This window comes from Chenopodium album, chromosome 11, assembly GCF_948465745.1.
Source record: "Chenopodium album chromosome 11, dcCheAlbu1.1, whole genome shotgun sequence".
Taxonomy (NCBI): Eukaryota; Viridiplantae; Streptophyta; class Magnoliopsida; order Caryophyllales; family Amaranthaceae; genus Chenopodium; species Chenopodium album.
The window spans coordinates 44,758,068-44,771,927 of NC_137844.1; the positions used below are offsets into that span (position 1 = coordinate 44,758,068).

Consider the following 13,860-nt stretch of genomic DNA (forward strand, 5'->3'; position numbering starts at 1 on the left):
AAAGCCCTCACGGCATTACCATCAATCAAGTATGATCAAATTGGGCATTGATGAGGACTTATGGGTTCTATTCGACAACCTTAGGTTAGGTAGCTTTGTCAACAAGCCGCTGTCGGACCTACCTTGAGCCAACTAGGGAGTTTTTAGCCTCTTTGACTACTACTCCGGTTGGCGCCAAGGACTTCCAAATCACCTTTCAGCTTTTCAATGTTGAGCATGTCATGTCCTTGGCCGAGTTCAATGCGGCCCTTGACTTCAATCCGGGGGCGAATATTCTCTTCTCTGAGCATGACTATTTGGATGGGTATTCTCAAAATGTTTGGTGGAAAGCAATATCGAGGAAGAATGAGTTCTCTGCCCGCTATTCCCTTACAAGCGACATTTTCCAGTCTTGTCTACGAGTGCTTCATCGATTGTTGGGGTACTCGGTGTTCCCTAAGCAAGATTTGGGCAAGATGTCGCAAGCTGAGTCGCGAGTTCTATGGATGGAAACTAGGGAAGAGTTGCGGGGGAGGTTGAACTTCGGGCGTATATTTTTGAGGAATTGTATGTGAGGGGCAGTAGGTCGAGAGACATCCCTTGTGGTAGCAAGATCACTAGGTTGGCTACTAGCCTTGGATATGGGAGGTATCTTTTTTCTTGCACTCCGGTGGAGGATCTCATCACCCTTTACCTCGACACTGCTCAGCTCAAGCAAGTTCAATTCATAGCAAAGAGCGATGATGAGAAGGTGTTTGATTGGCTTGTGAGGAATTCTCATCGGCGCTATCTTCCGAACCCCTCCTTGACCTCCCTTCACCGGCATGCCCCGAATGTATGGTTTAAGCTCATGAACAACTACATCCCCGATGAGGATGAAGACATAGAAGATGTGCTTAATGAAGAGCAACAAATTCAAAGAAATCAACAACAACAACAACAACAGCAAGAAGAGCAAGAAGTGCCTCAACCTCAACATCGACAACATCGATTCGCCAACCCCGACATAGAGGCTTTGAGTGCCCAAATGGCGGGCATGCAAGTCTGAATGGAGGGGATGTATGACCAAGATTTTGAGGCCATCTACAACCAAATGAGAGGCATCTCCGAAATGCAACAAGGTATGTTTCTTCAACAACAACAACAACTATATGATGCGAGTGTTAACCGTAGAGAGATCACTCCCCCGGTTAACTACCCGTACTTCCCTCCTCAACTTAGTCCCCTACCGTCTAGAGGAGGTGATGGGAAGCCTACTTACCCATATTTGCAAGGACCTCAAAGGTCCAACACCGAGACTAGGTCATTTCCGGATGAGCACGGTAACTATGATTGCCGTGTGCCCGGTGGGAGCGACTATAGGGGTGATCCTAACTACCCCTATGTCGATCCCACCTATCCGTTACCTCTAGAGTTTCCCAAGAAATTTACTCCCTTGGCCCCTTGGCAACAAGATAACTTTAGAAGCCATTATGGTTGGCCACCCGGCTACACCGGGGATGGGATATTTATGGTCCCCCATCTGGCTTCTTATACGATAAGGATAATGATAATGATAATGCCGGGCCTAGTGGTAACTAGTTCCCTCTTTGAGCTTTTACCTCCATCCCTTTTATTATGTGATCTTTGTTTTGTATTGATGGGATGTTGAGATGTATTTTTGTTTAGCTTGGGGGGACACTAGTCTTATGAAGAGTCTCGGTGGCCAATTTTGTTGTAGTTGGATATCCTTGATTTTTCATGTCTTGATGGTGTATGATTGCTTTTCTTGATCATACTTGATGTTGTTGAGTGTTGTAGTTGTTATCCATGATCATATCATGTTATTCTTGTTGAAAATCTTTTGTTGATTGATGTTGATGATGATTGCTATTCCATGATGTGTTGGTGATTTTTGCTCCTATGAATCGAAATCCAAAACTCTTGAATCCAAATCCCTCTAATCCATATGATTTTTGCTTAGATGTATAGTTAATTTTGTCATTTTTAGTGTATAGTTTATTTTAATATTTTGTTTGGTTAATTTTGATTTGATTTTGTAGATTAGTTTGATTTTGTTTCTTTGTTTTTCATTTTTGATTTTGTTTTCTTTTGATTTTGTTTTGAAGTTACTAACCGTTTTCTTTGTATATAATTCATTTTCTCACTTTCTTTCTCACTCGATTTTGCAAATTCATGCTATGCTTGTGGAGCTTCATGGAGGTGGTACTTTCTTTACCACGCTTTTCTTTTCTTAGCTTGGATTCCCGGTGAGACCTTTCATATTTCCCTTTTTTATTTATTTTCTTTCATTGTTTGCATAGAATAGGATTAGTTTAGGAAGAGTTGAACGGTTCGAGGATGTTTGCTTTGTAACACCAAGGGTATTTGGGGTCATTGATGATGTTGTCGAATGACCACTTGTTTGTCGAGTGGGATTTATATGATATGCATGCATCTATGAGCTTTTCCTTTCTTTTCCTTTTCTCCTCTTTTCTACTTTCCTTTTTCGTTTCATTCTTTTCATAAATGCAAAAATCCAAAAATATGATTTTAAGGCTTTCTTTTAGTTTTTTTTTTCATGTTATGCTTTTGTTATGGACATAATATCATCCAAACTTTTGCTTTTGAATGAATGGTTTCCTGTGTGGTATCGGTTTGCACGGTTTGAGAGTATCTTTGGTTGATTCTAGGATAGATTATGCCAAGGTATTTGCTTTAGAACTTTTGGGACCTTGAAGCCGGATTCTATTTGTTTTTGAAAATTTGAAATTGCTCCCTTTTGGTGAATTTGAAGCTAATAGTGAGTTATTGCTACAACTATGTGAGGTTTAACTCTTTTCAAGCCTTCTACATATTTTTCATGAGCGGCATATGGATCCTTGAGTATTGTATGCTTTATCTAAAATTTGACTCTTGTCTCCCGAGATCGCGACCGAACCATTTAGGAAGGACAAAGGCATCTTTCGAGGTGGTGATTTTTCTTTTTCTAGGATAGTTTTCTATTTCTTTATTTTGGGTTTTCATTTGCCTACTTGCTAACCATTTGAGCCATAAACCTTCTTTTCAAGCCATATCTTTAGATTTTGAGCTTTTTGTTTCATTCTTGTTTCCATTATTGGTTTTTGTGAAGCAATTGATCATTTTGTTGGAGTATATGGTGGATGAGTTGTATATTGGTTTTTATGATAAATGCAAGTTTATATTGTAAATATCTTGTGAATAAAAGGCAAATTTTCAAGTTGAAAAAGCCGTCCACAGTTAAAAGAGGCGAGGACAATGAAATAATGTGAAAAATGAAAAAATGAAAAAAAGCAAAGCAAATTCAAATGTTTTGGCAAAAGTGATAAAAATGTGAAAAATGAAAAAAAAAATCAAAAATATTTTGATGTAAGTGTCTTTCTCTCTATTTAAGCATTGAGGACAATGCTTCATTTTAGCTTGGGGGGAAGCGTTCTTACGCTTTTTGTATATATGTTTGTGATTTTGGCTTTGAATAAGCTTGGGGGTGTTGGTGTTTTTTTTTGGTGATTTATTGATTATGGTATTGAGGATTGATCACCCTTTACTTCACAATTTAGGTATAGCACCAAATTTTAAATTTTAGCCTACCTTCACCCTTTTCGCCCTTACATTACAACCCTTCCCAAGACCTTTTGACCTTTTTGGTTGAGTCACAAGTCGGCGGAGGGAGACGTGTGTCAAACCTATAGAGCGGTGTGCATTAGTCAAGATGTCGAGTAGCCTTATATCTCTTTCTTTTTCCGGTTCCTTCGAGGAATCATTGAGATGCTCACTAAAGGTGGATTTGAAGCTAATTGGGAGAATGTGTTAAAAATGTTTTGAGATGAAGGTGAATTGTGTTTCATTAGTTCTCTATGCTTAACATATCTTATGTTTCAATCAACCTTAGATATCTTGGAACGTGCATACCATTATTTATAGAAAGTTGTTTATTCACTTGCATTTGGTCATTTGTAAAAGCCCATTTCATTAGCTACTTGTTTGAATTTTTTATTTTACTTTCTTTCAATGTTTGCCTCATTTTTACCAAGAGTTATGGGTAAAACTCTTTGGATACCTTACGAGACCTCACTCGTTCTCATAAGCGACTTTGGGGTTTAAAGGACTTGTTGTAGCTAAAAACAACTGTGATTCCTACGAAAATGAGTCTTAGTGTATATTCTTATCTCTTTCTTTCCTTTTTCTTGTTTGAATAAGTCTTTCATCCTATTTCTTCATGCTTTGTTTCGCTCGAGGACGAGCAAAAGTCTAGCTTAGGGGAGTTTAATGAGTGTCATTTATGGCACTCATTTAGTTTCTTTTAGGATTATTTTTCATTACTTTTACATCTCTTTTATCTCCTTTTCTCTAGTTTTACTTGTATTTTCTCTATTTTGCATTTTCTTTAGTTGCTTTCTTACTTTCTTGCATTTCTTAGTTTATTTTGCATTTTCTTCTTTACTTGTTTGCTTTTCTTTGATTTTAGAAAGTTGGTGATGTTCGAGAAGCTCATTGGCATTCTCTCGGGGTATTCAAGGCTAAAGCTGCGTCCCGGTTCCCCCTCTTGAAGCTCAAAAGCAAAGGAGTGCAAGAGTCAAGTCTTCAAGGTCACGCTCTCATGTCGCATGGACATTAAAAGACGGTGTTGAACCCACCATAAGGGCTTCAAGTGATTGTCTCACCAACATGGATCATATGGAGCGCACGGGGGCATCCTCAAGCGCACCAAGCCAAACTCCCCTGCTCCCAGGCGCGGCCGCGCGCGAGGGGGGAGCGGCCGTGCAGGTGCCAGGAGCGGCCGCGCGTCTCTCCTCCCCCTGTTTCCGTACCCATTTTGTTGCGGCCACGCTTAGGGATGAGAGGCCGCGCTTTTTGAGATCTCTTTTGGACGTATAACTAACTTCTCCTTAGTTATTTTTACTATATATAGATTTCCTTCATTTTCTAGAGGGGGAAGGAGAGAAGAAGATTAGCTTACATTAGAATTAGACTTTGATTAGAATTTTAGAGAGAAAAGCTCTTGATTTTGTGATATTGTTCTTAGATTTTAGATTGAGAAACTTGGTGTTTGATGATTGTGATATTGTGATCTTCATTCCTCTTTAATATTGATCAAAGTTTTGTAAGAATCCTTTCCTTTTCAATGCAACTTTATGTTTGATTTTGATATATTGTGTGTTTAGCTTGATTTTGATTGTTGATATTTGGATTACAATGTTGATGATGAGATTGTTGATTACTTTTGTTATGCTTTTCAATTTTACCATGAGTAGTGAGTAGTTCCTTTGCTAAGGATGTGGTGAAGCATGTATTACTGATAATCTATAGCTAATTTGGGATTTTTGATTGATTTGTTGATAAGATTAAATTGATTGATGAAATTTGTGCATGTGTTTGATTTGAAGAGGAGTAGCTAACCTTGATGATCATGTTAGATTGCATAAGAGTTTTCAATGACACGAACAATTGATTTGAATGCTATTATTATCGATTGATCTTGATTTGCGATTTTCCTTTGAAGTCATTTGTAGAGACATCTAGCTTGACCCTAGGAAATAGTTTCTTGAGTGATTTTGATTGCAAATATCGTTTTCCCTCGCATTGCTTCATTGATCAAATTCCCTCGCATTAGCAAGTTTATCATTGGTGCATGTGGATCCTAAATTCCCTAGTGTTTTGATAATTGATTTTCATTTGTTTGATTAAATTGATTTCGATAGCATAGACTAACCTATCGTTTTAAGATTTCGGAATAGCTTAGCTTAGACCTTAGCAATATCGCCTTCCCTTGGGTTCGACCTGGACTTGCCCCTATACCTAAGGTTGGGTTTGGTTTTACAAATTTTGTTTTGACCAGGAAATCTAGTTACAACGACCTAGGTTTATCCCCTCGTCACACCCATCCATAAAACCTTATTTACAAGGTTGCAAACATACATACATTCTCTGAGACATGAGAGGTGGATTCTCTATTCCAATACACTTCACTACAGCTATACTCCTTGGATTAAACTGTCTAATGGCTTCAGCATAATCCCACACCTTCCTATGCTAATCTGCAGCATCTCCATGAATCATTCTCATTGCAATTTACCTGGCATTATAACATTTGTAATACCCATGACTAACACCAGTCACTCTCCTAGCTTTGACCATGAAGTCCCTAAGTTTCCAATTAGGTGTATCTCTTTATTCATCTAAGAATCTCTTTGCCAAGTACAAAGCACTCACTTTGTTGTTTTCATGCTGCCTTCCACACACATGATTCAAGTTAAGAGTTCTGATTTGAATTGTAGCCTGACCTTTGATCTTCTTACAGTGCATCTTGAATCTGCACTTTCTCTTGGTCTCACATTTGCATCTAACAATCCTTGAATGCTTCCAATTACAGTCACACTTATGCACACAAAACACAATCACCTTCTTGTTGTCATTATGTAGGAAATAGTAGTTGTATCTATTTTCCACTGCATGATACCTCAAAGCTAAGCCTTCCTACAAATGTGTACTGATGGGAATTTTAACCCCAAGCTCAACTTTATCTTGTCCTTAAAGTTTACTGCTGGGTTAAAAACTGGATAATGAATCCCCTTCTCATCATCTGAGTCGGGAAACTTTCCACATCATCATCAGATTCACCTAAATCAACATCGCCTTCTTATCCCAAGTCTACTAAACCCTGTTCTTCCTCAACACCTGGTTGCTCACTTTAAGTTTGGAAAACTTGTAGTGAATGATTACCACCCAAACTCCTTGTTACTCTCTCAATGGTGGTTTCATCTATATTAGCTACAAACAATTCATCATCTTCTTGATCCTTCCTGTCTTCATCACTCAACTCCACATCACTCCCATCATCTGAACCAGATTCATAACCATCCTGCTCATTCCCAGCCTCCTTTTCAACCACACTCTCTTCATTTACAATGTCCTCACTAGCTTGCCATTTCTTAGATCTCATAGTTGTTTTTCCTTTTCTGTGTGAGGAAGGGTTTTTTATGGAGTGTTCTTGGTTTAAGGAAGTGGTACATGGGTGGTTAGCAGTTGAAGAAATGAGTGAGAGCGTGTACCAGATCTAGGGTTATCAAGTGCACAATGTGGGCCCCCCTCACTTGTTGACTCACCAACTTTACCCTTTCCTTTTTTATCCAACCCCACCAGCTGGTCCACATTAAACCAGTCTTTTTAACATTAGAAAGATTCTCATATTCCTCATACTCATAATCATACTCACCTTCATCACACTCATCACACAAAGCTGGCCCCTCCTCTTGGCTTTTCCCTCCTCCAACTGTATTCACTCTCTCATGATGTACAACATACAAGTTGTACCAGCCGTCACTCTTAGGAGATTCCAACAGCTTCTCTTTGTCATTCTCTACCTGCTTCCTCCCAGTAAATAAATTACAATTTTTCCTCCTAAACCAAATCTCACCAACATCCTCATACTTCAACTCATGCCTAATCAAGTAAGCAAACTCAAAGTAACAAGCCTCCTCAACATTTGGGTGTAAACTAAGGCCATGATATCCAGTAGGTCCTGGTTCATAAGTGGTTTGCCTTTTCTTCTTATTAGTGACAAAAACCCCACCACAATACAACCTAAAATTCATTTTCCCAATTTTTATGCCTAATCAAGTAAGCAAACTTAAAATAACAAGCCTCCTCAACATTTGGGTGTAAACTAAGGACATGATATCCAGTAGGTCCTGATTCATAAGTGGTTTGCCTTTTCTTCTTATTAGTGACAAAAACCCCACCATAGTACAACCTAAAATTCATTTTCCCAATTTTTAATCTATGCCTAGGCAAACCTACGAATTTTTTGCCATTAACCTGATACACACCAACAAACAACAATACACACTACTTTAATTACCACACTAACTTGAATTTACAACAACCATAAAAAGGATATCCACACTCCTAATTAAATAATCAACATGCATCAAGTACCAACAAATTTAGAAATACAAACTCAAATTGCTTCAAATACCAAGAAAATAGCACAGTTTTACAATATACAATTACCTCAAAACGTACATTGCTTTTGCACTATCTCCCAGTTGGTTCCCCCCCCCCCCCCCCCCAAATTCCTTCTTCTGTTTGTCATTTGTATATTTATCCGTTGATTATGAATCAGCTTATCAAAAAAATTTCCAGAAAATAACAAACCCAAAAGAGGAAAAAAAAACCAGTGTAAAATTAGGTCAGAAGTAGAAAAAAATTACCTTTTTAATCTTCACTTCAGTATTTAAACTCCCCACAATTAATCGATTCACCGTCCACAATTAAGAAGGATGTCCAATCTTTACTACAATTTGCAAAAGGTTTAATGCATGGAGAACAAAGAGAGGGAAGCCAAAAAATTAGAAGGGGAAATAAAAAGAAAAGAGGGAGGGGGGTCATTAAAAGTCACGTGCTTTGTCACGTGACCTGGGTCAATGCTGGAGTTTGAAGTCAAGGCTGGAAAGTTGAGCCAGGTGGTCTTACACAACAAATTTTGTATTTGGGTAGTCTTAGGCAACATATTTTCAAGTGGGTAGTTTTTGACAAAAAACAGTATTTGGCGGGTGGTTTTAGACAAAATTTCTTTTTAAAAATTAACTTATTGAATATTTAGCTTTTTAGTATCTCTATTATCTTATTCCTTTCAAATGTTTATATGGAATATACTTGAACAAATCAATTACGGAGTTTTTTTTGGGGGAGAAGGGTAAGGGGATCCTTCATGCTTAAGGATATTGAACCCCTAACATCAAAGTTAGAAGAAAATTTCTTTATCACTTGGCCAACAAAATGGTACAAGCAAACAATAAGGGTATTTACAGATGAGGATCAAATACAAAAACGTCCCAATTGAGCCAAACAGAGGAACTACTCCAAAATCTAGTTTAACACAAGCTTTGTTTCTCTTCATCTTGGAAACAAAATTGACTTCATGCCTGATCAAAATTGAGCTCCCACAATTCTTAATTACAATGACAAAAGATGGAAAAAAAAAATATAAAATGAAGCGAAGATGTGACATTGGTACAAAGTGTACGAGATGGCATTTCAAGATCTTGTAATCCTCCATCCAAAAACCAATGTGGCGGAATGACTAGTGAGTTACTTTTTCCATGGCTTTAAAGAGAGAACAATAATTAATATGATGATGAGAAGTATAATGATGGCAAAGCAAGTCCATTTTCGAGTATTCTTCTGGTGTTTCCTAGCAGTATGCAGTTGTTCAGTTCCTCCCCTAACAAAGGAAGAAGCTCTACCAACATTAGCCTGTATGTCATCTAACTGCTCACCTTGATACTGAACCAACACTGCCATATCTAGAAATGTCTGGTGTAGTTCCATTAAGTTTCTTTCGATATCTTTGACAGCATCATGCCTCTCTTGGATCTCAGCAATCGTATCTAGAATTTGTCCCCTGCCCTGCAGTTTCACAAGAACGACTTCATGCATCAGTTCAAATTGCTCCTTAATAAAAGATACAATTGCACTAAAGCAAATTCACATGACAGTTCACATTGTTTCTCACACTAAATAAATTATAGCATTCCGGGTATATATAACAAGATTTGTATGGAACATGAGCATTGCTATATGCATTATGCCACTTAATTGATATCCAAAAAAAACTATGTAACCAAATGTTTAAGCACTTAACATGGGATATAAATTAACACTTCTGATGTAAAGGTTAGTGAGAAAACTACCTAATTGAGGAGAAACTTTAAAGATTGGCCATTTATCAAAATTTACTCTTGTATTATATCTATTTTACAGGTTCACCCGATTAGCATAGAAATCGAACCAAATCAATCCAATTACTCCTTCTGTTTCATAGTGAACTCTACATTTTTGGTCAGGCAATAATATGGATTTCTATCTTGCAATTATAAGAACATGTGAAATTTGTTTGGGAACAATTCGAAATAGTAGATGAATGGAGTATCTTGTTTCACCTAAATTGCATTATGCAAGTATAAACCTGAATGAATAAGAAAAATTGAAACTTCACAGAATTATAAACCCAGTCTTGAATGGCAAATTCTACAGCTCTAGCTACCCTCAGGAAAATAGTTGACGTTCAATATCGTGCAAATCCGCACAGTAAAATCTGAATGACTTACATTCAGTTCTCTAGTTAGAAATCCAATCAATGATCTAAAAAACTTCCATTTGAATATTTTATAGAAATTTACATTTTCTTGGAAGATTCAAATATGTAAACAAGAGCCTTTAACTTTCATTGGAAAGAAAATTGGCTTTTAAATTAGTGTAAACTAGTAGATATTACCCAAACTTTGAGTTATTGTATTAGCTCTTAAACTTTTTCTGGGAGTCTGAGTGTTATCCGTAGCATCTGCTACAACACGACTCAATCGTATTGATTACTGTTTAACCCTATTAATTTCAGTTGCAGTATGATAACTCTCGACCAATTAAATCTATAATGATGAGTACCAAGGATGGTTTGAATGTCTCAATTTTACTACAGTTCTTCCACTCCATATTAATTGTGTTAGAAAGTTTCTTCTGGAGTTTTCCACTGCCTACATCAAAAGGGAGATTCTATTCTGCTTTTTTACTTCTGGCTCTAAGAATCCTTCCAAACCAGTAGGCAAATTTGAAACATTCAAAATTCTAAGGTTTTGTCTTTTACGGACTTCTAACCACTACAAGAACCACTACCATACCAAAACTACTACGAAGTGCTTCCAACTTACAACGAATGATGTAACTATGTCTAACCTCAGCTACCTAAAAACTTTAAAAGACACGGAGTATTGCAAAAAAGACCCTATAATAATAAACCTCTACGGTTTCAGACTTTCAAGATAAGAGCTACCAAGTTCATGTCACAGAGAAGATAAATTCAGATAAAGGTCAGTGTGTTCAATACGGAAAAAGTAAAATGGCCCCATGACTCCATGAGAGTGAATCGAAGGGATGCTTAACTTGAACTAAACTTTGTATGGAGTAATGTACATCATTCAACCACAAGTGTTGCATTACCAAACTCATAATAAACATACTCCATTGTCTTCAAATAATTGTCATGTAAACTATTTTAGTCGGTTTTCAAATAATTGCCCAGTCATTTAAACGGAATATTTCACTTACCCAACCAATCCAACCCATATGACGTCGGCCCCACCACTAACTATCCCACTCTCATTTACTCCATGTATTCTTAATTTTCCAAAATTTTACAAAGAAGATATATTTATCAATTATTTACACTTAAAATGTGTGCAGTGTGCCAAAACCTAAGAGCTCAATAGTTTGATGGAGGATGAATAGATTATTAAACACCTACAATTAAGACGATGGGTGGATGGAAGTCTAGATATTATTATCTAATAAGAAAAAATCCATTCCCCTTGTAAACTGCATTCATTGACAAAATAATAGGCGGCATTCAATATTTGGATCAATTTGTTAACTATATCATTCTCTCCATTTCATAATTAGTGTGTAATCCGAATGTTTAATTTGTTGTTTTTTTTTTTTTTTTACCCGATGGGGCTTACATGGTTAAACAGTCATTTTGCTTGTGCATGTAACTAAAGAATACTACTCTGTTTTTTTTTTTTTTTTTTTTTGGTAAGAAGAAGGGGGCTCATTTGAGGGGAGAGATAAGGGAAATCCCTCAAATGAGTCCCATGAGGCTTGATCCCCAGACCTCTAGGATACAAGGTGGGAGCGATGTTACTACTCCATCACCTCAACCTCAAAGAATACTACTCCATACGTTCACAATATTAACTCATTCATTTTCAATCCTACTTTCTGACGAAAGCTTGTGCATAATTTTAAAAGACATCTTATATGTAACCAAAGAATACTACATTCTCAATATTAACTCATTCATTTTCAATCCTACTTTTCTGACACAAGAAAATTAAGAGATTTTTACATACTCCCGGGTGTACCGTACACCCAACTAACTCAAGATTAGTTTTTGTTCTTCATTTGATGATTAAATGAAAAATAATCATAAAAATAAGAACAAATGCTTATATATATATGGTGTACTCAGGTGTATATAACAAATTCTATGAAAATTAACTAATACGAGTATAAGTTTAAAATACCAGTAATATTACACTAATTTCAAACAAAATGAATCACATAGAGATACCTTAAATGAATAATTAGAGAAAGTGATGATAAACAACTACAACTATAAGTCAAAGAAATTCACATGTCCACATTATTCTACATTAAATATTCATATCTACCACATGATCAATCATTCATCCCAATTATCAAATCTCCCTATTCATATTTTTCATCAAAACAAAAATACGTAAACAAAAAAAATATAATTAAAAATCAGAAAAAACAAACCTGTTGTTGAATAGCCTTTTGCAGAAAATTCTCACTTTCACCAGTACTAATCAACAAATCAACAGTCTTTTCATCAGGATTTTCACCAGTAACAGTAAAAAACCTTCTTTCAACAGTCTCCCTATATTCCCCACTAATCTTCTCCCTTAACTCCTGAAATTCATCCATTTTCTCCTTCAATTTCTTTCTTAACCCATTAACAACCGAAGTTCTCGTCCGGTCCGCTGAACTTCCCGGTCCACACCCGGCGATATTCCGGTTCGCAGCATTAGACCGGTCTAATGCTTCCAACCTTACTTTGATCATTTTAGCCTTCTTCAATGCAACCGCGACATCACGGTCCATTCTAGACCGGAGATCTTTAACTGAACCGGCAGTGTGGGCCGTTTTGGTTTCTTCATGGGATGTTCTTAGTTTTTTATGCACTTCCTCAATCTCCTTCAAGTCATCTTTGATTGTCTCGACGTCGTCGAAGAACTTATCGAGGTTTACGCCTGGGTTAGGGGTGGGTGAACCCATCTCTAAGTCACCCGGGTTTTCTCTGAACCGGGAGAATGAGCTTGTAATAAGATTGTTCATTTTTTTTTATTTATGTTTTTTTTTCTTTGTTGGGGTTTGGGTTTTTTTTTGTGGAGTTTGATTTGTAAATGGAGATGAGTTTAAATGTAAAAGTGGAGTTGGATTTGGATTTGGATTTGGATTTGGTTGAGTAGTTGAATTGTCAAAGTTGGAGGTACAGAAAAAGGAGATGGATGAAGGAGTATGTAATACTAGTTCAAGAGGATGAAGTCAATGGGAAGGAGAAGACTTTGACTAAAATGGGGAGTTTGGATTATAATAATACAAGGTGAGATGATTGAATTATGATTTTGGCTGTGAATTGGAGTAATATGTTAGATGCGGTTGCAGAACTAGTACTACAAGGTTGAAAAGGGAAGAATCGATGAAGTATCTAGGAAAGTGACGTCTAGCCGTAAAGGTTGGGGTAGTATCGTAAGGCTACCGTTGAGTATTGGTACATACCGCGGCCGTGCGATATTAATCTAAAACGCTTTAACTTTTACGGAATTGTAGAAAGGTTAACTGAATTTAGAAAAATTCTCAATGATAAACCTCAACTTTATTAGTTTTTCAACGATGACTCCTAATTCTTCATATTATCAAAAATATCCATTTTAACTGAAAATACCATGTTAATGATTGATTAGAAATTATGTGTTATTTTTGATAATTTGAACAATTAGGAATCACCATTAAGAAACTAAAAAGGGGGTTGCCGTTAGGAATTTCCCTCGAATTTATTAAGATAGTAGGTTATAAGGGCGTGTTCTGATTAATTGAAAACAACTAAACTGAAATGAACTAAAATGATTGGAACTGATTGGGGCTAAACTGAACTGAATTGAACTGATTGGAGCTGAACTGAAATATTTGACTACGAATTAATGATTTTTAACTATTTATGGATTAGTTATGATACTAATCCACTAATAATTATGAAAAATAAAATGAAGTTCAAAATTAATCCACTAATAGTTTTTTTTT

General features: G+C 36.6%; 1 protein-coding gene across 1 annotated transcript; it reads right to left on the bottom strand.

Annotated features, from left to right (window-relative positions):
• Positions 1–8,764: 8,764 nt before the first annotated feature.
• LOC145567601 (syntaxin-121-like) lies at positions 8,765–13,172 on the bottom strand. Its single transcript, XM_081626917.1, has 2 exons — positions 12,316–13,172; positions 8,765–9,390 (listed from the first exon to the last, which is right to left on the bottom strand). Exons 1-2 carry the CDS (start codon positions 12,892–12,894, stop codon positions 9,073–9,075), a joined length of 897 nt encoding a protein of 298 aa, XP_081483043.1. The 5' UTR covers positions 12,895–13,172; the 3' UTR covers positions 8,765–9,072.
• Between the last annotated feature and the right edge of the window lie 688 nt (positions 13,173–13,860).